Below are 26,676 nucleotides of genomic sequence, written 5' to 3'. Positions count from 1 at the left end.
ACCCTAGTTCATTCCCAGCATCTCCCCACACACACAAAATTGACACACATGGATGCTAGAAAAAATCTTTTTTATCCTAATTTATAGCTGTGGTTTGTTCCATAACAGACTTAATCTCAGTATGGATATGAAGATGATGAACTTGAGAAAAAGCAAAAATTTCAAAGAAATTAGCTCTCTTCTGAAAATAAGTCCTTGCAAGATTTGTTTGACATACTGAAGAACACAGTCCAAAAAGCATTTTTCTTTTTACTTAAAAGTAATCCCCGAGGGCTGGGGATATACCTCAATGATAAGGTAATCAGAGTTTAATGAGAACCTTAAGCCAATGTTTTAGCTTTTTTTTTTTTGGTAGTACTGGGGTTTGAACTCAGGAACTACACCTTGAGCCACTTCACCAGCCATATTTTTTGTGATGGGTTTTTTCAAGATAGGGTCTCACAGACTGTTTGCACAGGCTGGCTTTGAACCATGATCCTCTGATCTCTGCCTCCTGAGTAGCTAGGATTATAGGCATGAGCTCTGGCACGCGGCCACAATACAATACACCAAACAGTACACTTGGTCTCTGAATACACCAAAGGCCTTCCACTAAATACCTTTATATTTAGCATGAGCTCCGGCAAATATATTTATCCTTCAGTATCTGAAGGGAATTGGTTCCAGGACCCCAGCAAATGCCAAACTCCTTAATTGCGTAAGTCGTCTGTATAAAATGGCTTTATATTTGCATGTAACCTCACACACATGCTCTCCTGTATATTGGTTGTTTTCTGAGGGTCTTCTCTATGTAGCCCAAACTCTCAATCCTCCTGTGTGAGCCTCCAGAGTGCTGGGATTATACACATGTGTCACCTCACCCAGCTCTCATGTACTTTAAATCATCTCTAATTACTTTTTATCTAATGTAAAGTAAGTTCTATGTACATCATTGTTATACTGTGTTATTTAGGGCATAATGACAAAAATGTATATATTCTGTTAACAAGCTTTTTAAAAATAGAATATTTTCAATTCTCTGTTGAATTGTCAGATACAAAGGATCAGCTATATAGTTTTATTTCTTTCATTCATATTTCCAGGATGTATGTTTTTTGGGGTGAGGTTAGTGTTCTTTTGCTTTTTGAGACAGGGACTCAATATGAAGCACAGAGTGGTCTCGAACTCCCCATCCTCCTGCTTTAGCCTCCCTAAGTGCTGGATTACAGAAATGTAATACTATGCCCAGCTTCTAGGATGTATGTTCAAGAATTGTCAGGCGTGCTCTCTTCGGCAGCATATATACTAAAATTGGAACAATTCAGAGAAGATTAGCATGGCCCCTGTGCAAGGATGACATGCAAATTCATGAAGCATTTCATATTTTTTTTTAAAGTGTTTAAGAGCTGGGCACTGATAGCTCACATCTGTAATCCTGCCTACTTGGGAGGTTGAGATCAAGAGGATCATGGTTCGAGGCCAGCCCAGGCAAATAGTTCCCAAGACCCCATCTCCAAAATACCTAGAGCAAAAACAGATGGGAGGTTTGACTCAAGGAGTAGAACACCTGCTTCGCAAGTGTGAAGCCTTGAGTTCAAACCCTAGTCCCACCAAAAAAAAAAAAAGTGTCAGGACATTATTTTTAGGAGAGAAGAGAAAGTGGCTCTAAAGAACACTTACATAGCATGATTGTGAGGCCTCAGGGAGCTACATAGATAGAAAATTCAGAGGAAGCAAGTCAAGGACACAGGCTGTCTTACAAAGGAGGAAAAATAAAACTTGAGGGTCTCATAGCTGGAAAGGCTACAGATAAATCCTGAAATAGGGACTAACAGGCTATGGATATAGCCCAGTGGTAAAGTACTTGTGTAGCATGCATGAGGTCCTGGGTTCAATCCCCAGCACCATACCCGTAAATAAATAATTTTACTTACAGGGGATGAGACCAGTTTGCCACACATAAAGCAAGGTGTTACTGTTGCCATGGTGGTGAGTTAACCTTGGAGCCAGAGCCATTCACCTTGAAGGCATGTGGTCCAGGCTGTCCCTGTGGTTGCAGAGCGTAATTCACATATCAATTGGGCAAAATCAAGGCAAGCAGCTGCTGTGATAGGCTCTGGAGACTAGCTATGCACAAAGCAAACCCCTGCATTGTGAGCTTTGATGCTATAAAGAGAGCTAAAGCAGATAGAGAAGGGAGACCTGTTGGAGAGTTCCACATCTTCAGAGATGTTTGGGGCATGCCTCTCTGAGGATGTGCTTTGAGTGATGGCCTAAATCAAATGAAGGACTGACCGTGCAAATAATCCAGATGACAAAAGTAGCATGTGCAAAGGCCCTGTGGCAGTGTCACCCTTGTTACAGGTTTTCAAGCTACTGGGCTACAGTCAGACAGCAATAGGGCTCACAGAGGATCCTCATCCATGAAATAGAATTTGAAGATGTGGTCAGAGCTTGTAGGGTTAGGTGGCGCACTGAAAACCCCCATATCTGAACAGGAAGAATACAAGAACCAGACCAGAGGACAGTGCCAGGTCCAAGCCTGTGAGTTAACACTCACCCTGTAGTTTCCAGACTGGGGTTGATAAAAAAGGGTCTGCTACCAGCACAGGCCCTACACTCTGATTCCCACAGGCACACCTATGTGTTTCACCTCATCTTGTGAACCAGCCTCTTAGGCAGAAGGACATGACAGCAAGTAGAGGTAGGGTGGCAGGGAGGGACAAGGGAATGTGTTGTCAGAAGAGATAGTGTCAGGCCCCATACGTGCTCACTGAGGCTTTGTGAAGGACCCACTGTGTGTGGTCCAATTGAGAGGGAACTACAAAATGGTGTAATGCTGTGATCTCTCCTTTTCCCCAGGAACTGGTCCGGCAGCGAGGAGTCCTAGAACGCACAGAGAAGATGGTGGACAAGATGGATCAAGATTTGAAGACCAGCCAGAAACACATCAACAGCATTAAGAGTGTGTTTGGGGGGTTTGTCAATTACTTCAAATCCAAGCCAGCAGAGACCCCCCCTGAGCAGAATGGCACCCTGGCCCCCCAACCCAACAGCAGGTGAGTACGGCTTCAACCATCAGGATATAAAGTAGCAGAAGTCGGCATAGTGTAAATAGTCAGTACTTTCAGGCCTTGTCAGTACCTTCAAGTTGTCCAGGAACCCTGTAGTTTACTTATTGGAAGGGATTCACCTTCAGACATGCTGAAAGAAGATCTTTTCCTTCCTACTCCTGCCTATGTCCATTTCACTGACATGCAATCTGTAAATCTACAGAAACTGTCATTAAATTTCCTGCTCCAGTCATTGTGACTCTAGTGCTTTGAAACAGAATGTTCACCACAGGAAGTTTAATCAGTACCAATGTAACTCACTTTACAGAGTTTTTCCTTAAAAAATTTCACCAAAAGAGTTGGGCATAATGGCTTATGCCTGAAATCCTGTCTCAGGAGACAGAGATCAGGAGGATCATGGTTCAAGGGCCAGCTTGGGCTATATAGGAAGACCCCGCCTCAAAAAAAATCACACATGCACACGCACAAATCACAAATGCACATAAGGGTTGGGGATGTAGCACTACGGTAGAAGGCTTCTCTAGCATGTGTGCGGCCTTGGATTCCATCCCTACCACCATGAAAAGCATAGATGTCATTAAATAAATAAATAAATAAATAATGTCTTCCTAGCCAACTTTTCTGTATCTCATCCAGTTTGCCCATTACTTCTATTTTAAAATTAGACATTGTTTTCCTCAAAAGTTTTGGCCAGGAGCTGGAGGAATAGCTCAGGCGCCTACCTAGCAAGATTGAGGCCTGGAGTTCAAACCCCAGTACTAGGGGAAAAAAAAAAAAAAAGTTTTGACCAGAAATATAATAAAAGAAGGTTTTGGCAGGCTTAAGCGTTGCATGTTTAAAGATAAAAGAATTTCTGCTAAAACCGATTACTACTATTCATATCTCAGATCGTTGTCTGTTTATTATTAAAACACTATGTCCATATTATAGAGCATTATTCTTTACTGCAACACAAAAAGTGAAAATTGTTCCTTTGGTTGTTTGGGAGGGGGGTTGTTTGTTTGTTTATTTTGGTTTTTTGAGATTAGGTCTCACTCTAGCCCAGGTTGAAACTCACTGTGTAGTTTGAGGCTGGCCTCAAACTCAAGAGTCTCTTGTCTTCACCCTCCCAATTGCTGAGGTTACAGATATGCATCACTGCACCCAGCTTCTTTGGTTTTGTAGGCTGTTTCTTCCATTTAACCCAGAGAAATTGTTTGATAAAATGTGATTATACAGGTTTCATAGCCATCTTTCTTATCTAACCCCCGCCCCAGTTCTAATTCTGTAATACAGAGCTATTTTGTGTGTCTGATAACTTTTTCTTTTTTAAAAAAACATTTTTATCGGTTTATAATAGTTGTAACAGGAGGTTTCCTTGTGGCACTTCCATATGTGCATACAGTGTGCCCGGGTGTGGCTCATCACCACCATTGTTCTCCCTCTTCTCCCTCCCCATGCGTAAAATGACTTCATCAGGTTTTCGTGTTCATATTCACATATATGTCAGTGGCAACTTTTTCTTTTTTCTTTTTTGGCTGTACTGGGGTTTGAACTCGGAGCCTCAAGCTTGCTAGGCAGGCACTCTACCTATACCACTTGAGCCACTCTGCTAGCCCTTTTTTGGGTATTGGATATTTTCAAGACAGAGTCTTGTGAATTGTAAGGCCTTACACATACCCAGCCCAGAAGAACTACACACCCAGCCCAGGAGAGCTATTTTTAAAAAAATGTATAGAGCCACAGTAAAATGCCTGCACCTTAGGTGGAGAGCTAATGGTTATGTGGCTGTGTACACACCACCCAGATGAAGATGTAGGATACAGGTAGGAAGAAACTGGGAATCTATTTTAAGCTCACAGTAGAGATGGTTAGAAATGAATGTAGATGAAGGAGCCAGTGGTAGTAGAAAAAACAGGCAGGTACAGAGCAGAAATTGTAGAATGGGAGGTCTCCATGTCCTGGGGGCTACTTCCCATTGATGTGCTAGCCAGGTTTTTGAGAGTTTGTTGGCTCAACCATAATCACCATTCTTCCAGATTTTCTAGCTTACATCTGTTACTCTTTTCTCCCAAACAGAAGTTTGTTTTTTTCTTTGGATATATTTAATTACAGGTTGAGTATCCTTATACAAAATGCTTAGGTCCAAAAACGTTTTGGATTTCAGAGGCTTTTGGAATTTGGAATATTTGGAATATTGCATAGACTTTACTGGTTAATTATCCCTAATCCAAAAATGTGAAATCTGAATGCTCTGAAATCTGAAACTTTTTGAGTGCCAACACATTGCTCAAACAGTTTCACAGTCTGGAGCAGTTTGGTTTTGAATCTTTGGTTTACAGATTGCTATACCTGTACCAGAAGCATTGGTAGGGTGCTCATTCGCTTGAACTAAGCCATATTCCTTGCACAAACAGAATAAGAGCAAGCTCTCAGGAAGCTGGCAAGGTTTATTTGCTTGTTTGTTGCAATACTGGGAAGTGAACCCAAGCTCTCATGTATGACGGGCAAGTGTTCTGCCACTGAGCAAATGTCCCCAGCCCTTTTTTATATTATTTTGAGCCAGGATATTGCTAAATTGCCTAGGTTAGCCTAGAACTCAAAATTTCCCTGTCTCAGCCTGCTGGGTGCTGGGATTACAAGTGTGCACCCTGGCACACATCCCACATACCTCCTCCTGGGTCTCTTTTTTTTTTTTTTTCTATTTTTTTGGCAGTACTGGGGCTTGAACTCAGGACCTACACCTTGAGCCATTCCACCAGCCCATTTTTGTGACAGTTTTTTTCGAGAGAGGGTCTCATGAACTATTTGCCTGGGCTGGCTTTGAACTACGATTCAAGACCTCCTGGGTCTCTTGAAGGCCTCCCCAACCCTGAACATGATTCTAAAAGCCTTTAAGGTCAGTGGTTCCAAGGGCAGTTTTCTTTTCTTTTCTTTTCTTTTTTTTTTAAAGCATCTTGAAAACTTGAGGCCTTACCAACAAAGGCTTCCCAGTAGTGAGACAGCCATAGTATTTCAGTGAGGTGAATCCCAAGGTGCCCAATGTCATATGCCCTGCAAATGACAGCACTTTTTTTTTTTGGTTTTTCAGGACAGAGTCTCACTGTGTAGCCCTAGCAGACTTTGAACTCATGATCCTCCTGCTTCAGCCTCCCAAGTGCTGGGATAACAGATATGTACCACCAGGCCCAGCTGAAAAAGCAGATTTTTTTTTTTTTTTTTTTTTTTTTTTTTGCAATACTGGGGGGTTTGAACTTGGCTTCACACTTGGTATGCAGGTGCTCTACAGCTTGACCATACCTCTAGCCCATAAGCAGGGCTTTTAATTAAAGTAACTCACACTAATTCAGCTGTTACCCAAATGTGCATTGGGGTGAATCTGTGTGGCTTTTAAGGCGATACTACTCCAGTGATACTGCATGATCCCTTCCTTCATGTGTCCTGGGTACCCATGCTCTACCTGCCTGTTAACTGTGACAGGAGTCAAAGCTATAAGAGCACAGTTCATCTGTTGGAGGATATAGGAAACAGTCATTCAACAAGGAGGGATACAGTGAAGGCCCCAAGAAGGAGAGGAAGGAGGCACAGAGGAGCTGACATTTTGCATAAAATCATAATTGAAGGAGGGATTCAGGAGAAGACACATGGCAAAGTTCAGGAGAGGCAAGGGCCCAGAAGGCCATTGACTGTTTCAAGAATTCATCAAGGGGATGGGAGTGTGGCTCTGTGGTACAGCAATTGCCCAGTGTGCAAGAAGTCCTAGGTTCCATCCCAAGCATGAGGCAAAAGTGAAAAAGCACAACAGGCTCTTGACAGTGAGCTAAAGCCTGCAGTTCCTTGGCCCTCAATCTGCAAAAATCACTGCAGTGTACATCGCTTCTACAAGAGGCAATAAATGGTAACATTTTTTTGATCTTTTCAAAACTCTTAATCCATAAAGCAGGAATATTATGCCTTAAAAACTCTTAAAATAATCACATGTCTGTTGAGTCATGTGTTTTCTGGGTGCATCCTCATCACTCAAACCCTTCGGCCTTCTCTACAGCTTTGTGTGTCTCTTGGCAAGCCCCTTCTGTCCTTACTGACCCAGCCTTATTAGCGGCATGTCCTTGTTCCCACAAGAAGTTCATAGGGAATCATTCCTGTCAGAGATGTAACCTTCCTTCCAATTTGAATTCTCTAACTTACCCAAGATGTGGTTTCAACCAAGGGCCACCTCTCTCTTACACTTCACTTTCTTGTCACTTCTGTCATTATCCCTAGAAATTGATTTTCTTTAGGGCTGAGCCATTTTTCACCCAGAAACCAAGTTCTCTTGACTTGTGTATCATTCCTGTGGAGGTAATGGTACATAGAAAAAACAAAGTCACTTGTAAGATAGATGTGCAAGCTGGGTAGTAGTCAGGTGGATTCAGAAGCCAAGTGTCTCCTCCCACACGCAGCCTAGCAACCCACAGCTTGCAGCATGCTCAGAGGAACCAGATGTGCTTTTTAGACCTTCAGTCACTGCTTCAGAGTGATGAAACCCTCCATTCCAGGAGACTCTGCTATATTCTACCTGCAGCTGGAACCCTGGGGGCCTGCAAACCTGTTAGCCTTCTGGAGTCTGGACTGGTTTTTAAGAGTAGGCAATCAAAGAATTTAACAGAGGGCTGGGAATGTAGCTCAGTAGTAGAGTGCCTAGCATGCACAAGGCCCTGGCTTCTGTCGCTGGCACTTCAAAAAATCAACTGAAAAACATTAGAAGGAAAAGAAAATTTAACTGGAGTAGGATGTGGTGCACGCCTGTAATCCTAGCACTTAGGAGGCTGAGGCAGGAGGATCACATGTTGGGGGCCAACCTGGGGTACATAGCAAGGCCCTATCTCAAGAAACCAAAGAATAAGGGTGTGCTCAGAGCAGGGGGCCTGAAGAATGACTCCTCTGTTTACAACACACCCGATAGGAATCTGGGGTCATTGTGATGAGGGACACATTTGTGGCTTCCTTATGAGAAAATGCCCTATACATTCTCCTCCACTGGCTTCCAGATAGTATCAGTGGGATAGGGTTCAATACTGGGGGGAAAGCTGCAGGGAAGGAGACTATAGAGCCCATCCAGTCCATGTATGAGTGGTCCAAATAAAGACTTTAAACCTCTTATAAAAAAAAAAAAAAATTGGGTGCCAGTGGCTCACACCTGTAATCTTGGCTACTCAGGAGGCAGAGATCAGGAAGATTGTGGTTCAAAGCCAGCCCAAAACAAAAAGGGCTGCCAGAGTGACTCAAGTGATAGAGTGCCTGCCTAGCAAGTGTAAAGCCCTGAATCCAAACCCCAGTACCACCAAAACAAAACAAAAAAGCCAAAACCAAAAAATAAAGACATTAGCTGGTGAAGCGGATGTCAAGATTGTTTTAGAAAGATCCTGGGCAAACAGAGAATAAAGATTGGAAAGGAGGGTATGGATTTAGAGACATTGACGTAATCCATATAAGGCTAGAGAGGTAATACAGGATGGGACAGATTTCTGAAACATATTTCTTCCTGGAGAGAGGAAGATCTAGAGGTTGTTTGCCCAGATTTCTGTACATAGTACCCTACAGAGGATAAAAATGCGGATAACTAGCTAGACGTGCACACCTGTAATCCTAGCGAATAGAGAAGGTTGGAGGCAGGTGGTCGAAGAGTTGGAAACCAGCCTAAGCAGTATAGTGGGACCCTGTCTCAAAAAAATAAATAAATTAAATAAAATAAGGGTTGGGGATGCAGCTTAGTGGTAGAGCACTTGCCTAGCATATGCAAGGTCCTGAATTCAATCCCCAGCACCAAAAACCAACCAAAAAAAAAAAAATGATAATTATGGCCGGGCTGTTGTTGGGCAGAAATAGAGAAGCACAGGCTGTTAGGGGGGTCTCAGCTCCCACGTGGAAGTCCTTCTGTACTCCTCATGGCTCAGTAGTGTTAAGCACAGGCTGATAAACTCTGTCTATAACCAGAGCCTAGAAAGGAGGCTTTCTGCACCAGGAAGTAAAGATAATTTGTAGGGACTCACATAATGAGAGGAAAAAACAAATTTTTACAAGTTTTTAGTGACAAACTCCAATATTTAAAAACAATACTAGTTCAGTATAATCTTTGGCAATCTGAGTCTATTAATGAGAATGAAATTCTTTTTCCTTCTTTTTTTTTTGGGGGGGTGGTGGGCATGCTGGGGATTGAACCCAGGGCTTTGCACATTCTAGGCAAACCCTGTACTACTTAGCTCTTTCCACAGCCCAAGAATGAAATTCTTCTTTTTCTCCTTTGCCATCACTGCCAAGAATTAAATTCTTAATTGAGGTTCAAAGTTAATGGTCCCTATCATCCAGCCCAGTGCAAGTAGTCATCTGTATAGGCCATTCATTGCTGTGGCTATATAAAACAAGTGGTGGGCTAGGCACTGGTGGCTCACACCTGTAATACTGTCTATTCAGGAGACAGAGATTAGGAGGATCACAGTTCAAAGCCAGCCCGGGCAGATAGTTCACAAGACTGTATCTCGAAAAAACCCATCACAAAAAAGGGGTGGTAGAGTGACTCAGGGTGTAGGCCCTGAGTTCAAGCCCCAGTACCACACACATACACAAGTGATGGAATTGTTATATGTATATTATCTCAGGTTTTATTGGGTTTTTTTTTTAATAGGGAATTGGGCATCGTAGTACATACCATTAATCCCAGCACTCAGGAGGTTGAGGCAGGAGGATTGCCAGTTCTAGGCCAGCCTGGGCTACATAGTAAGACCCTTTTTGATTAAAAAAAAAAAAGGTGAGGGGAGAATACAGTAGACTCTTGGTATCCACAGGTATATGGTTCTAAGGAAACCACCATTGAGAAAACCCCACAAATGCTCAGGATGCATACATAGAGTTCAGTGCTATACTGCAGACACTTGATTTGTTTTTCCCATAAGGCTACCCAACTTCTCCTACAGACATGCTGCCTTTCAACAAATCTTAGAGTTTTACTTTGACACTTAAATTAAGCACATCCACTTTTACCATGCTATTTGGGCACCAGTTGCTTTTTAGGAGACAGATTTTCACAAAATTAAGGGCACAGAAACACTCAGCAGATTATACAATGATTTAAACACAACTGATGATAACATGGGACTCACTGAGAACTTTACTGGGTCCACTGAGCTGTGTGATACATGCATAGGAATTTAAAATTTTTGTCTTTGAAATTTATTTATTCTGATCATGCTTGGTGAAAACCATGTGTAATAAATCCACAGATAAGGCTGGCTTACTGTAGATAGTGGACCACATTTGCTCTATTGGTCATAATTTGCTGACCTGTGATCTAACATACTCACTTGATAATTTCATCTACTTTTCATCTACCTGCTTATAGGACTCCTCATTATCCTAAGTAAGGACCACCTAACAAGATGCTGTGCTTCTAAGGCAGGGGTCTTCCTCACCTTCCTGTGCAGCCCATCATGCTCCCAGGAAGGACTGTTGAAATCCCTTCTTTAGCTAGGAGAGGCATTTGATCTTCAGCACACAGGCATCACTTAAGAAGACTGATAACACTGTCATAGGTGTTTTTCTTTCTTAAATCTTTTCTTTTCATCCAAAGATTGAAAGAAGCCATAAATACGAGTAAAGAGCAGGAAGCAAAGTACCAGGCCAGTCACCCAAACCTCAGAAGGCTGAATGATGTAGGTAAGTGGAGATCTGTGTGCATATGCACATGTGGATCCTGTGGGTAGCCTCTGGCTTAGGCCTGAGGGGCATGGGGACAGCCATCTCCAGTGATGGGCCAGGGCTCTAGCAGCTGGCCTCCCATGTGCTGAGCAAAGGGTATTACAGCCCAGGCCTGTTCTCAGGGAAGCAGAGGTATGTGTAACAATGAAGTTCTTCCCTTCCTGCATCATGGAGGGTGAATTAAGAAAGTGGGGACATCTCATTGAACCTGAGCATGCCTGCCATTGGTTACAGCCTAGTGGAGCTCTGAGCAGTTCCTGCAGTGAAAAGGCAACTATCGGAACAACCATTACAGTAAGTAAAAGAATGGTCCCCCAGAGGTGTCTTTTTCCTAGTCCTCAGAGTCTATGAATATGTTAGATTATAGACAAAGGAGAATTATTCATGTAGATGGAGTTTTAGTTGCTAATCAGCTGACCTTATGATAGGGAGACTATCCTGGGTTATCTAGTTGGACCCAGGGTCCTCACCAGGATCCTTCTTAGGGGAAGACAAAGTAGGGCATGGTAGTCCACACTTGTAATCCCAGTACTGGAGAGGCTGGGGCAGGAGGATCAAGAGTGAGACCAGCCTGGGCCACATCACAAGACCCCGAAGGGGAAAAAAAAATAACAGACCACCCGATTGAAGAAGAGCCATGGGTCAGGACAGACTGACATGGACACAGTTCATTGTGGAAAGGTGAAAAACATGGGAGAAAGAGAAAACTAAAATGCAAAGGGTCCAAGAAAACCTACCTCAGTGTCACATCCTGGAGAAGCAGAAAAAGATCCTGAACCGGAAATACACAATTTTAAAGAATTAAAGGGAATGTTTATTTGTGTGGTGTATGTTAACTTAAGAAAGTTAAACAACAAATAAATAAGGCCAGGCATGGTGGTTTATGCTTATAATCCCAGCTACTTGAGAGCTGGAGATGGGAAAGATTTCAGTTCGAGGCCAGCCCAGGCAAAAAGTTAGCAAGATTCTATCTCAGAAAACAAGCTAAGGGCTGGCACCTGCCTCAAAAGCACAGAGTTCAAACTACTACAGCACAAAAAAAAACCCCAGCTACTCAGAAGGAAGAGGTAGGAGGATCAAGATCTGAGGCCAATCCTCAAGACAAAACCTTGAGATCATATCTGAAAAACAAACTGAAGCAAAAAAGGAGCTAAAAGGGCTGGGGGTTGACTCAAGAGGTAGAGCACTTGCCTAGCAAGCTCCAGGCCCTGAGTTCAAATTCCAGTACTGCCAAAAAAGACACTGTAAACTGGTTTAGGCAGGTTGGTGCTGGAGTTACACAGCTGGACCTTCATGTTCGTGGATTTGATCTTCAGGTCCCAGTCAACAGATTGAGCCTTCTGATGAGTCAGAGTGTTCTGAATGGAAAATTAACTGTGCTATACTGAACATGTACAAGATGCTAAGTCTCGCCATTAGTCCCTAACCAGGGCAGTGTAACAGCTATTTACATAGCATTTGCATTGTATGAGGTATTGTAAATCATCTAGAGCTAATTTAATGTATGGAGAAGGAGGTACATAGGTTATATGCATTTTATATAAGGATCTGAGCATCCCTGGCTTTTGATATCCAAGGATGATCCTGGAAACAATCCCCCTAGGATAGGGAGGAACAGCTGTTTGCTCAGTGTAAAAAGAGATGTTTCTCCAAAATGGGTAATGAGATGACATGGCCTTTCTGTTTGTATTTAGAATTTTTCTGTTTGTGTTTAGAAGCTGAAGTCCAAGGAGCTTTCTTGAGGCAAATGTGCATTATTTAACATTTCCTTTTTGCTTGTTTAAGTGAAAAGACAGCATAGAAATCAATTTCCAACAAAACAAAACACCCATAATCCATTTCCGTAATATAACAACTTTGATTTTTTTTAACCCTGTCTCTGCTGGTGTGGTAGTGTGTGTACCTTTAGTCCCAGCTACTCAGGAGACTGAGACAAGAGGATCGCTTGAGCCCAGACCTTCAAAGTAAGCCTGGCAACATAGGCTTATATCAAGACACTGCCTCATAAAAAATGGGAAGGAGAGAAAGAAAAAGGGAAGGGCAGGGAGAGCTGGTCACCAGTGGCTCACGCCTGTAATAGTTCTCAAGACCCTATCTCAAAAAAAATTCATCACATATAAGAGCTGGTGGGGTGGCTCAAGCAGTAAGAGCACCTGCCTAGTAAGCGTGAGGCCCTGAGTTCAAACCCCAGTGCTACCAAAAAAAAAAAAAAAAAGGCAGCATGGAGGGAAAGGGAAAAGAAAGACCAAGAAGGTTGGAGGAATAGCTCCATGATATAGTATGTGCCTTGCATGCACAAGGTCTGGGTTCAGTCCACAGCACCAGAAAAAAACAAATACAATACAACCTTGTCTCCAACACCTTGTCTGTGAGCCTGGATAGTTTTGTATTGATTTAGTTCCCTACTGTGCTGTTTCTTGTATGCATCTCTTTCCAAAGCTTATGTCCTGCTGTCTAACCAGGTAATCCATACACCGAATCCCTTTGATCTCCCAAGGGCTAAGGGAAAAAAGCTGGAGCCCCCATCTACTCCCTTGGGAACATCTCCCTCCAGCCCATGAACCTGCCCTGGGCTCCTCCCTCATGTGATATATCCATTCCCACCTCTGATCCTCTGCATAACCTTAGAATCAGCCATCTCATTCCTTCCACTCATTTTCCAGATTAACATGGTGGGGCTTAGAGAGTAACTAGTGTTAGAGCACTTGCCTGTCATGAGTGGCATCCTTGGTTCTATCTCTAGGTCCACAAAATAAATAAATAAGATCAATTCCATGAAGCAGCATTTCAAGGGACATCAGTTAACCATTCTTCTGGTGTTTCTAAATTCAGACTCAGTCTCTGGAGGGCCTGGTTCTGCTGTGAGTACTGAGGCTTACCCGAAAAACCTGCACCTTCGAGCCTATCACCAGAAGATCGACAGCAACCTAGGTAAGACCGAGAGCTGCACCAGCCTCTGAACTGTTCATCCTCCAGACAGCACATTCCAGACACAACCAGTACACCCCAACCACTCTAGCTGTTCCCTTACTGAGTGTCACAACCCACCTAGAGTCATGTTCATCTCACTGCCTCACCATCTCAGCAATCTGCCCACTTCTCCCCATTTCCTGCTTTCAGTCCAGCTGAGCTGTCTATACCACAGTTTGGATCTTGATAACAGTAGGGACCTACAAGTCTCTGTAAGACCTAAGTATAGTCTGGATGTAACTTACTCATTCCATCCTTCTTACCTGGCCATGTGGAGCCCCAGTTTCCTCCCCTGTATTACAGGATACCCTGAGGATTGGGGGGGAGGGTTCTATGAGCAGACACTGGCAAGCCTGTAAGAAAGTGCCCAGCCTAGTAAGAATTATCACTCATTTTGGCATTTTGGCCAAAGTGAGCTTTCAAAACAGAAGTCAGGTGGTGTATTCTGAAATTCATGAACTCCCTGGTGTACACTGAGAACACAGTCCAGGTTCTGTGCCCCACCACTGCAGGGTCTTGTGGGCCTTGTGATGCCAGTTCCTTCTTCCTCATGTCCCCCTGTGCCTGGAGTGGCCTTTCTCCCCACATTGCAGGCTGGCTTTGTCTTACACCATGAGTTGTCTCAGTGTAACCATCTCTTACAAGCACTCAGAGAGCCTTTATATCTCTATGGGGCTCCACTGGTGATCTTCTTATCAGCTGTTTCCTCAGTATACTATCAGTTCCAGGAGAGCACGGGAATGTTTCTGTTTTGTCACCACTTTATTCACAGGGCCCAATAGTAGCACTTGATGGTGTGTGTGTGTGTGTGTACAAGCACTTTGCCACTGAGCTACATCCCCAACACAGCGACTTTTTTGGGGGGAGGGGCAGGTCTGGGGTTTGAACTCAGGGCTCAGGGCTCAGGGCTTTGCACTTGCAAAGCAGGTACTCTATGGGCTGAGCTACACCTCCAGTCCATTTTGCTGTGGGTATTTTGAAGATGGGGTCTCCTGAACTTTTTGACTAGGCTGGCCTTGACCGCTATTCTAATCTCAGCCTCCCTAGTAACTAGGAGATGTAATGACTCTCTTTTTATAGCACTTAACCATTCCTCTCTTTCTCTTTTGCTTTTTCTCTTTCTCCTTCACTTTCTCTTTCTCTTCACTCTCTCTTTTTCTGTTTCTCTTTCTCTTTCACTCTTTCTCTTTCTCTTTCACTTTTTCTCTTTCTCTTTGTTCTGTCTCTCTGTCTCTGTCTCTGTCTCTTTCTCTCTCTTTTTCATTTTTGTGCCAGAGTCTTGCTGTGTAGCCAAAGCTGGTCTTAAACTCACAATCCTCTTGCCTCAGCCTCCTGAGTGCTGAGATTACAGGTATGCAGCACCACACCCTGTTTTCCTTTTTCTTTTTCTTTTTTTTTTGTTTTTTTCTTTTTTTAAGAGACAGAGTCTCAGTGTGTTGCCCAGGCTGGCTCTGAACTGACCTCAGCCTCCCAAGTAGTTGCATCTGTAGGCATGTACTACAGATGTTCCTAGCTTAACTTTTACATTTGAGTGTATAGATTCATTAGTAGAAAATTATAACCAGGCACTAGTGACTCATACCTGTAATCCTAGCTACTCAGGAAGCAGAGATCAGGAGGATTGTGGTTCGAAGCCAGCCCAGGCAAATCGTTCGAGAGACCCTATCTTGAAAAACCCATCACAAAAAAGGGTTGGTGGAGTACTCAAGGTGTAGGTCCTGAGTTCAAGCCTCAGTAGGGCAAAAAAAAAGGAAAATTAGATATAAGTGCCATAGAGAAATAAACACCCATGATATTACTATCTCGCAATAACTACTGATTTAGTGTAATGCCTTCTAGTTTTCATGTATGTATTACACATGTATATATAGCTCAGATGTACTTAGGAACATTTCAGTATCTATATTTTTGTATTCTGCTCTTTCTCTTATATCTTGAATGCTTTTCTAAACTGCAATCTTTCTTTGAAAAACACCACTTTTAATAGTGCCAGGGCTGGCAGAGTGACTCAGGTGATAAAGAGTGCCTGTCTAGCAAGTGTGAGGCTCTCTTGGATATTTGAATTATTTCCATTGTTTGCTACTATAAATCATCCTTTGGACATTCCTGTGCATTCTTTTGGCCACATTTTGTAGCTCCATTAGTAGAAATGGAATTACAGAGTCAGTGAATATAATCTTTTTAAGCATGAAAAAGATGTTTACACAAATAAGACATGGATTTTGAGAATAGACGTAAGCAAAAGAAGTGTAGTTCTACCATCTACAGCTCACCACTGTCCCCCTATATGAGAATGTTAGCACTTTGTTTTGTTTCATAATTTGAGATGAGCTCTTACAGGCTGGTCTTAAATTCCTATGCTCAAGCTATCCTCTCCACAGTGGCTGGGACCTCAGGTGCATGTCACCGTGCCTGACATCTTGGCACTTTAGACCTCTGTGGTCCATGCCTACCAGGGAGGCTGCTTCTAGTTCACAAAAGAAAGTGAAAGGACCCATTTCCTTGCTCTCCATGCCCAAAACCCCACCTACCCTTTGCCCTCAGAGCCCAGGGAAGCTCCAGATAGCCATCTCTCACTTCTGTTCTCTGGAGTCTGCCCTCCAGAATCAAAGACATCTCCAAGGCAGAAGGTTTATCTGCCCAGATTTGGCCACTTTGGAGAAACCCAGAGGGCTCCAAGCCCTTGTTCTTCATCAGGAAGAATGGCACGACTGGACTGCTGCGTCTTTGGTGCCTACTAGCAAGGGCAGGAGGAAGGATGGCACAACTTGCAAGGGCAGGAGGAAGAATGGCACGACTGGCAAGGGCAGGAGGAAGGGCAAGGAAGGATGCTGAGTCTCAGGATGACGTGAGCAAGACAAGGCTGAGCACTATGCCCATTAGAGGCGGAGGGTGCACAGTGGCACTGAGGGCTGCACAGCTTGCAGTTTAGAGCAAGGGGAGCGCAAGGAAGAAGATGGACGCCAGTTCAGAGCGCAGCTATCTGGCCGTGCTGACACAGGCCACATGGGCATGTTTGTCATGCTCCCCTTCTTAGCACACCCTCCCCTATTTCAGGGACTCATGCAAGCTCCCAACTCGTTCTGCCTTTCCTGGTGGCTTACTTTACCATGATTGTGATCTCATCCTAGCTGTTTGCCTATCCTTGCTGTTCCAGAGCCCCAGAAGTTTTCTGAGGTGACCTCACAGGTTTTACCCTACAGGGAACATGAGATCATGGATTTCTGTAACCTCAACAAACAGCACTGAGCATGGTGGCTCACACCTGTAATCCCAGCAATTTGGAAGGCTGAGGAAGGAGGATGGCAAGTTTGAGACCAGCCTGGAGCATTTAGTGAGACCTGGTATCCTAATAAAAAGTAAAAAAGGACTGTGAATGTAGCTTAGTAGTAAAGCTTGCCTAGCATATGCAAGGACCTGAGTTCATTTACCAGTACCACAAGAAGGAAAAAAAGAAGCATAGAGCCAAAGACTATTTTAAAACAAGCATACTGATTTTACTTAGAGTTGTGGTGCCAATGCTAAGAGCTTGTATATGCTGACCTCTTCACTTAATGTTTAATCTTTAATTTCTCAAGATAGAAGGCTTACAAATATCACCTCTTCCCTCTCACTTCTGGCTCTTTCCCAGACTGCTGTTCTTAGTACAAAGAGAGCAACCCTGGTGTGTCCCCCTACCCCCATGTGTGCACACATACACATGCATGTGTACACACACACACACACACACACACACATACACACACACACACACACACAAAACACAGTCTCAACCTTAGAAACAAAGCCTTACTACTCACCCTGGCAGAGTTAGTTAACCCAAGACTCATCTCTGCAGTTGGTGCAGCCCACCAGGAGACACTAGAGTCCCTCAACATGTCTTCCCCACCCCCATCCTCAGTTTTCTTCATACCATCTTGTTCCAAGACAACTTTCATATACTCCCAAAGACTAGTCATAGCCTCATAGACATTATCCCTCTTAAAAACAAATGTGCGGTCCATCAGGTGCCAGGGGCTCACACCTGTAATCCTAGCTTCTCAGGAGGCAGCAATCAGGAGGATCATGGTGCAAAGCCAGGCCAGGCAAACAGTTCTCAAGACCCTATCTCAAAATTAACCAACACAAAAAAGGGCTGGCAACGTGGCTCAAGTAGTAGAGCACCTACGTAGCAAGCATGAAGCCTTGAGTTTGAACCCCAGTACCACCAAAAAAAAAACTTAAAGCTGGATGTGGTGGTTCATGCCTATAATCCCGAGCTACTCAGGAGGTGAGGCCCAGGAGGACCTCGAGTTTAAAGCCAACCCAGGCCAAGAAAGGTAGCAAGATCTGTCTCAAAAACAAAAGGGCTGGGGGCATGGCTTAAGTGGTATAGTGCTTGCCTAGCATATTCAAAGTCCTGGGTTTAATCTCTGGTACCAGAAAAAAACAAAACTATGTTAAGCTGGTATGGCTCGGTGGTAGAGCACTTGCCTAGCATGTGCAAGGCTTTGGGTTCCATCCCCAGCACCAGGAGAGGGGGGAAGAAAAAAACACTGAAAAGACAAAGACTAGTATATCAACAGCGGTTATCTTGGGAAGTAGAGGATAGTTGCTATATTAGTCACATACTTTATTGAGTAAACAGATTTTCTTCTCACTTCCACATATTTTGGAAAATGTAACCAATGCCCTGGAGCTTAACAATCCAGATGTTGCCAGGTACCTGGGAGGGTCTTGGAAGCACTTCCAGGTGCCAGAACTGCCTTTGCTCAGTCCCGCATCTCATTTCCTTCTCTCACAGATGAACTGTCCATGGGACTGGGCCGTCTGAAGGACATAGCCCTGGGGATGCAGACGGAAATTGAGGAACAAGATGACATTCTTGACCGACTGACTACCAAAGTGGACAAGTTAGATGTCAATATAAAAAGCACAGAAAGAAAAGTTCGACAACTGTAAAGATAGAGATGGAGTTCCACCATGGTGATGAAAGATTCAAAAGATCTTTTGAAACTCCCAAGAAATTTGATTTGTTTAGTGATTTAACATGTGTTTGCAAATGTTGTAATAGAATGGATCTTCCGAGATTTTGTTTCAATGAAGAAATACCTCCCTAAGTTCTTTCAGCCAAATGCTGAGAGTGTTTAGTCTGAGTGAGCACAGCATCCTAGCTCTGAATACCTTGGGCCTTTGATTACCGTGCTAGAAGGAGAAGAAAAGACTTCAGTTCTCACTTTGATGAGTATGGAACGATGTGGCAGAATTTCAGTCTTGCAACCAACACCCTCTTTTTCCTGTTTGCTGTATTTCTCATTCCTAGGCCTTACTGTAAGTCCAAACGTTGAGGGACCCTGGGTTTGGAGGAGAAGGGTCCTTTTCCAAACATTTGTGTAGTGTCACTTCATGCACTCATACACGCATACACATTGCGCACATTGTTTGTGATTTTCTCCTCCCCCGAAAAGGATTATTGTTAGCTCAGAAATGGAGTGTGTTGCCACCTTTGCTTTTTGTTGACAGATATCACCTCTTCCCCTCCTGCACTCCATCCTTGGCACACATTTTAGTAGGAAGTCTCAGACTATCATGCCTGGAAATGTGCAGGGAATAGGGTGAGCCCATCTCATACGTCTTATCTGTGGATGGGAACAGTCTCTACTGACTCAAAGCCACTTGGTTGGCTGACAGAGGGTGAGGCCCTGTAGAACTTGTGGGAATGGAGTATCACACAGCAGCGGTCTTCCTCCACTGAGCCCTGCGCACGTCTGAGAATGGCCATTGCGAGGCTTGAACAGAGCAGTGTTTATTTGGTGCCTGCAGTCTACAGACCCATCCAGGACTCCCACCCACCTTTCTGCACTTCCTACACGGTGACGTTTGAATCATCACTTTGTTCTCTACCACCCAGTTTTGGGACTAGAACTCCACAAGTGTTGCTGACCTTCTATGGAAGGATTTGCCTAAGGAAAAAAAAAAGCCCAGACAGACATCTCTTTAACTAGCTCAGTTTATTCATTCTTTTCATTTTACAAAAGGAAACGTTTGGAAGCATTCACTAAATTGATTTCTAGCTGGATGTGGTAGCACATGCCTGAAATCCCAGCGTTTCAGGATCTAGGCAGTTGGATTGCGAGTTCAAAGCCAGCCTGAGCTACAATAGCAAGTTCCAGGCCAGCCTGGGCTACATAGTGAGACCCCCGTCTCCAAAAAATTAAGTAAAACTAAATGAAAATAAAATTCCTGTGTAGAGCAGGCTAGCCTTGAACTCACAATCCTTCTGCCTCAGTTTCCCAAGTGCTGGAGTTACACACCCAGCTTGGATGCTTTTAAAAACAAATTTATTAAGATACTTTGAAGCCGGACAGTGGTGGCTCATGCCTGTAATCCTAGCTACTTGGGAGGCTAAGATCTGGAGGATCTCAGTTTGAGGCCAACTCAGGCAAATAGTGAGACCCAATCTCCAAAATAACCAGAGGAAGGGCTGGAGGCATGACTCAAGAGCGCTTACTAGCAAATACGAAGCCCTGAGTTCAAACCCCAGTACCACCAGTACCACAAAATTAAAACCAAAAAAACATTTTAAAAAATGGATTGGAGACATGACTTAAGTGGTAGAGCACCTGCTTTGCAAGTGCAACGCCCTGACTTCAAACCCAGCTCCACCAAAAAAAAAAAAAAAGATACTTTGAGTAGTAGGGTACCTGCCTAGAAGCATGAGTTGCTAGGCCCTGAGTTCAAACCAATACTGCCCCCCTCCAAAAAAAAAAAAAAAACGCTTTGAAGATGACAAGAGGGACTGATCTTAATAAGATAGGTCAGAAACTTTAAAATAGCAGTGTCTTCCACCTTAAAACATAGCACTGGCCTATGGGTCCTGTGACATTTCATGATGCTCTCCCTTAGAGTCTGCAGCCTATAAACAGTCTCTCAAAGCAAAGCAAGCTTTGAAGAGATGCCACAGGTCTACGGCCACACCACCCTGAACGCGCCCGGTCTCATCTGAAGAGATGCCACAGGGCTGGGGGTGTGACTCAGTAGAGCACTTGCCTACCATAAGCAAGGTCATAGGGTCAATCCCCAACACTGGAAAAAAAAAAACCTAACAAAAAGGGGGAGGGGCAACAATGTATTGTAAATGTCTCATCCCATAATATGCAACCTTCCTAAAAGTATTGAAGGCCTGCATGGACAAATACAGCTTTCTGTGAACACTGGTCCTGTCATTTTCTAACCACCTCAGGAAGCCTGATTTTCATCTATCTGAGGATGCAAGGACTTGATTAAAGATAATCAGATTCAACATTTGTTTATCAGATGAGCTCAGCAATAATATTCTCTTGGTAGTTGGTAAAAGGAAATTTGTAAATGTAACACCCAGTACAAAAAAAAAAAAAAACTAGTACAGTCTTTTACGGGACTTTCAGCAAAAAGGCAGCTCAAATACTTGCAACCAGAATGAAGAGCAAGACTGGAGGATGTAACTCAGATAGAGTATTTGCCTAAAATGCCAGAGGCCCTGGGTTCCATCCCTCAGCACCATTAAAAAAAAAAATTGCAGACCAGCCCATCTGATTTCCACTCCTGATTGTTTACAGGTTTTTTTGCTCTTACAAGTTCTTCATATTTGTCGTAACACTGTTTCTCTTTATCACCATCAGGCAAAGACTCATGATGAAGATGAATCATTATAACTCAGATTAAAAAAATAAATACAGGTAAAGGCCATTGCCAATTCTCATCAGCAGCCTCCATTTGCGTTATGGGATTAGTGACTCATCTAACCTGATACACCTTCCTTTTCTTTTGGCTTATTTATTGTTTCTGTTTTTTTAACCCCAAGTACAGGGAAGAAGAGTAGCCCTCACTTTTCTGGAAATCTGTCTTCCTATAATACAGTAGAGGGCCTCACCTATCTTGTCCTGTTCTCCATCAAACCCTCTTGTAAGGCTTCTGCTAAGGGATTATCCCTGTGCTACTGATGGCTGGCTGCTGCTTCTTCATGTGAAGAAGACTGCTGAGTCTTCACATGCTCCCAAGCCCATGAAAGACTGGTTGCTGATACTACTTTATGAAGCAAAGGTTCTTGCATTTTTACGGAAAACAAAGGAAGACCTGAAGAGGTTCCACATGATGTTGGGATCAAAAAGAAAGCATCTTACCCTCTAGACTAGATATGAGAGTGCTGGGACCGGCCAGGAAATGGGTTATGGTACCACAGCCCAGACCAATGAACTCCTCCTCCTTGTCACACCAGTTCTGCAAAGCAGATTTCCATTTCCACAGTTGAGCGGGAAACAAACTGTGCCTTTTAAAAAGTGGCTTTCCTAACTTTAAGGTTGGTTATTTGCTAAGTGTGCTACTAACAAAAAATAAGTGCATTCTTTTTTGGAGGAGACTGTTTCTAACATTTAGTAATTTGTAACTTAACAACAATGAAGTTACCTTATCTCTTTTGCACTCTGCAGGAAAGGAGACCTGAACTTAACTCGGGTGGCAAGAAAAAAAAAAATACAGCAGTGCATTTCAATCTCTTTCTCTTCTTTCTGTAAATATGTAATTTTAAATGTACACTACACTGATTTGGTAAAAATCTGCTTCGCCTACATATGCCTTTTCTGCAGGATTTTTGAAGTTATGAGTGTTGTTAAGCATCTTCAACTCTGATGAGTGAATTGTCTTATGTATAAAATGATAAGCCAGTCATTGAAAGTGCTCATTTGACAAGGATGGGGTGGGGAGTTTGTATTCAGACAGCTTGTATCCTCCATGCCTTCAACTCAACAGATGAGCATATTCCATAAAATATAATGTGAAGTTGTTTGTTAATCAAATTCTGTCTCCTATATAGTTATTTTCAAAAAGAGTGGGCAGAGGGGATCCTCCTTATTGACTCTTCATGTGTTTGGTCCTTGAGGCTCCATTTACAAACCCTCTTGGCTAGAGTTACAGCTCAGTGTTAAAGCGTGTGCTTAGCACGTATGAGTACTGGGTTCAATCCCCAGCACCACAGAAGAAAAGAAAAAGTGAGTTAAAAACCCTTTCATGTCATCAGAGAGCTCTTGTAGCCTGTCTTCTGCCTCCTTGCCCCCTCTTGCAACAAGATCAAGACCTAGCAAACTTCTGCATTTCTTTTCCACTCCCTAGTTGCCTGTCTCCATAAATAGTACCACCTCTCATATGGTACAATGACTCAAAACAAAATTCTCAAGAGTCACGTGTTTTAGTCCTTGTTCTGTTGCTATAACTGAATACTGTAGACTCACTAATTTGTAAAGAGTATGGGTTTATTCAGCCCATGGCTCTGGAGACAGAGGTCCGAGATTGAGGGGCCACACTGTGAAGGCCTTGCTAGGGGAAATTAGCAAACGTCTGTAAAGGGCCAGAAATTGTTTTAAGACTACAGGCCAAACCATCTCTCACAGCTACTCAACTCTGCCATTGTAGCACAAAAGCAGCCAAAGATGATATCTATAAATGAGATGCAGTATTCCAATAAAACTTTATTTTATGAACACAAACATGAATTTCATATAATTTTCATGTCACAAAATACTAATGTTTGTGTTCCATTCACTTAAAAAATATAAAAACCATTTAGTTCACAGGAGGGAGAAAATGGAGGGAGGTCATTATTTGGCCATGGGTCAAAGTTTGTTGTCCCTGTTAGACTTCTGAGAGGTCCACCCCTTGACTGTGGGGAAGGAAGAACAGCAGACCGCTACACTTTGCAAGCAGTTTTGCCTTCAGGGATCCCAGCTTACCTGCTGGGCAACATTGCAGCCTTCAAGGTCTCCTAAACTTGGCTGTGGAAAGCCAAATGGAGGTGGAGAACAGAATCAAAAGAACGCTGGGACTTGGTGGAAGGGTGAAGGGTAAAGATAAGGAGAAAGATGAGTTACACACCCAAGGAGAGAGGCCTCAGTGAGGCATGGGACCCTACACCATAATCCTAGCACTCAGGAGGCTGAGATGGGAGGATCGTGACTTCCAGGCCAGCCTGGGCTACACAGCGAAGTGGTGTCTCAAACAAAAAATAAAAAAGACTGGGTGTGGTGCTCATGCTTGTCATCCCAAGTACTTGGGAGGTAGAGATCAGGAGAATCTTGGTTTGAAACTAGCTCGGACAAAAAAATTAGTGGGAACCCCATCTCAGCAAAACAAACCAGGTGTGATGAAACATGTCTATAATCCCAGCTATGCAGGAGACATAGATAGGATTGCCATCCAGGCAAGAGTGAGGAAAGAGAGTGGGCATAAATATTGTATTAGATTCCCAGTAACAATGCCCAATGTAACAACTTACGCAACAAAAATTGTGTTTCAGTTGTCAGGCAGGTCAGTTTCTTCTAAGAGCTGAACTGAGAAGCAAAGCTCTGTTCTAGGCCTCTCTCCTTGGCTTGTATAAGACAGTCTTTTGCATTCACATAGTGTTCTCCCTGATCTTTACATCATCCTCTCTTTTCGTTCATCTCTTTGTGTCTGAGGTTACCCTTTTTAGAAGGACACCAATCAGGATCCATCCAAGGCCCAATCACCAGTCAAGTCCTACCCTATCAACTCATTTTTGATCGGTTACCTCTCTAAAGACCCTATCTCCTCACATTCTGAGACACAGGATTAGGACTCCAGACCAGCATAATTTTGTACAAGGACCATGACTCAACCCATAGAAGTACAGATAAATTTGTAGCTAGGAGCTGCCATCTGACAACCTCTATTTTCTTCATGAGGTTGAAATCGGTGGGAGCGGAAGTAGAGGATAGGAGAGGTCAGTTACCAATCAACAGACTTGCAGACCCAGCTGAGATGGGAGACTCGGAAGGACTTCAGTAATTAACGTATTTCGCAGATTTTCAAGAACAGACTAGTGAGGTTCCTGGCCTTGAAATCACCAGTATGGTGATTTCATACTGGTTCAAAAGCAAGCTTCTGGGCTGATGGAGTGGCTCAAGTGGTAGAGCGCCTGCCTAGCAGGTGTGAGGTCCTGAGTTCAAACCCCAGTACCACCAGAAAAAAAAAAAAAAAAAACCTCTTAAAAAAAACATAAGGGGGGTTGGGGACATGGCTCAAGTGGCACAGAATCTGTCCAGCAAGTGTGAGGCCCTGAGTTCAAACTCCAGGACTGCACACACACACACAAGAAAAAGACACAAGGAAACACTCATTCTTCCACTGGGCATTGTTGTTCCTGGATGTGAGGCCTTACTCTCTGCCAGGTAATAAAGCCTAAATCTGAAGGAAGTTAGAACCAGGAGAATCACATAGAAGCAGTGCCACGGCCTGGATCATGTGTCTTGGGTAGTCCTGCAATAGACTTTGTGTTCTGGGAAATAACAAACAGCCTTATAGCTTCAACTATTTAAGACTGGGATTTCTACTGTTGCAGCCAAAAGCATAACAGTATTCCTTAGCTGGTGAAGACTGTATCATGAATCCATGGTGAGTAAACTTTGTACCATTGAGTCACTCTGGTGTTACAAGTATAGACTGATCTGATTGCCTAATCCCAAGAGGGTTTGACCCTGACCTCAGCCATGACTACTACTCAAGTAGACCAAGCACTAGGAATTGAGTAGGAGGACCAGAGGTGATCTGGGGGTTTAAACAAAAACAAACTCTTCAGTTTCAGAAGGAAAAATGTCCATAAGAAATGCTCTGTGATGGGCATGGTAGTTAATACTTGTAATCCCAGCACTCTGGAGGTGGAGGCAGGAGGATCACGAGTTTGAGGCCCTCTGGGCTAATAGCAAGACAGTGTCTCAAAAGAAAAAAAATGTAGAAACCAACCAGGTGCCTGTCGTTCACACCTATAATCCTAGCTGATTAGGAGGATCCTGGTTCAAAGCCTGCCCAGGCAAATAGTTCACAGTACCCTATCTCAAAAATACCTAATGCAAAAAAGGGCTGGTAGAGTGACTCAAGTGGTAGAGCCCCTGTCTAGCAAGCATGAGTTCAAAACCCACTAGGAACAAAAAAAAAAAAAAGTGTAGAAATAGGGAACCAAGAAGGAAAAAGTAAGTCCATAATTTTATACCAACTTTTGGGGTTTTAATCTTATATTAGGAAAGGTGGATTTGTGTTGAAGTCTTTTGTCTGCTTTCTAAATCACTAAAAGATTTTATCAGGCTGGAGGTATCACACAAGTAGAAGAGTGCCTGCTTTGCAAGTGTGAAGCCCTGAATTTAAATCCCAATACCACAAAAAAATAAAAGATTTACCTTCATGTTTACCCTACTAGAGATGACAGTACAGTGAAGTACAGTGAAGGTCAGTTATAAAATACTTTGGTCGTTGTGTTAGTCTTTCTGTTACTGTAACAAAATACGTGAGACAATCAACTTAAAAAAAGGAAAAGTACCAGTGGCTTACACCTGTAATCCTACCTGCTCAGGAAGCAGAGATCAAGAGGATCCTGGTTCAAAGCCTCCGCAGGCAAACAGTTCACGAGACCCTATCTTGAAAATACCCAACACAAAAAAAGAGCTGGTGGAGTGGCTCAAGGTGTGGACCCTGAGTTCAAATCCCAGTACCACAAGGAAAAAATCATTTAATTTTATTAGAAACAGGAGTAATGTGTATGGAAATCACCAATCATTCTGGATCCTGATGGAACATTAAATATCATGTCACAGATGTTGCGAATGATCACAGACATTGATACAGGGCACTTAGTAAACACTGAGTCATGGTTGTTTTAGGCAAAGATTTCTGGCTTGAACTATTACAGAATAACCATACAGTCACCAATTAAGGAGCATAAATTATATAGCATGAACACTATGGTTATGAACTAAAAGGTATTTGCTAGTGAAATTTAAACCATTCCTATTTTACATACATAAAAGGAAGAATCTCAGCTATAGGACAAGTTCTTAAGCCTCTACTGTCCTGCTAATCATGGAGGTGAAAGATGTTCATCTCAGATGGAAAACCTAGACTGAGTAGGAAAGTCACATAA

General features: G+C 43.2%; 1 protein-coding gene and 2 non-coding genes across 3 annotated transcripts in view; all 3 read left to right on the top strand.

The window, feature by feature from the left end:
• Snap29 (synaptosome associated protein 29) overlaps window positions 1-22,549 on the top strand; it is a 30,767-nt gene extending 8,218 nt beyond the window's left edge. The window contains exons 2-5 of the mRNA XM_020160743.2: window positions 2,842-3,038; window positions 10,639-10,724; window positions 13,599-13,697; window positions 18,520-22,549. Coding sequence (XP_020016332.1) covers window positions 2,842-3,038; window positions 10,639-10,724; window positions 13,599-13,697; window positions 18,520-18,677 — 540 coding nt within the window. The 3' untranslated portion in view covers window positions 18,678-22,549. The remainder of the gene's footprint in view (window positions 1-2,841; window positions 3,039-10,638; window positions 10,725-13,598; window positions 13,698-18,519) is intronic.
• Window positions 1,261-1,367, top strand: LOC141419061 (U6 spliceosomal RNA). Its single transcript, XR_012443733.1, has one exon. It is a non-coding gene; the product is annotated as a U6 spliceosomal RNA (small nuclear RNA).
• On the top strand, window positions 7,917-8,042 carry LOC141419127 (small nucleolar RNA SNORA11). The gene has a single exon (XR_012443787.1). It is a non-coding gene; the product is annotated as a small nucleolar RNA SNORA11 (small nucleolar RNA).
• Window positions 22,550-26,676: the final 4,127 nt, after the last annotated feature.

Source organism: Castor canadensis, chromosome 18 (genome assembly GCF_047511655.1).
Source record: "Castor canadensis chromosome 18, mCasCan1.hap1v2, whole genome shotgun sequence".
Classification (NCBI taxonomy): Eukaryota; Metazoa; Chordata; class Mammalia; order Rodentia; family Castoridae; genus Castor; species Castor canadensis.
The sequence above is the reverse complement of the archived record's forward strand: the minus strand, read 5'-3'. Positions and strand labels throughout refer to the sequence as shown.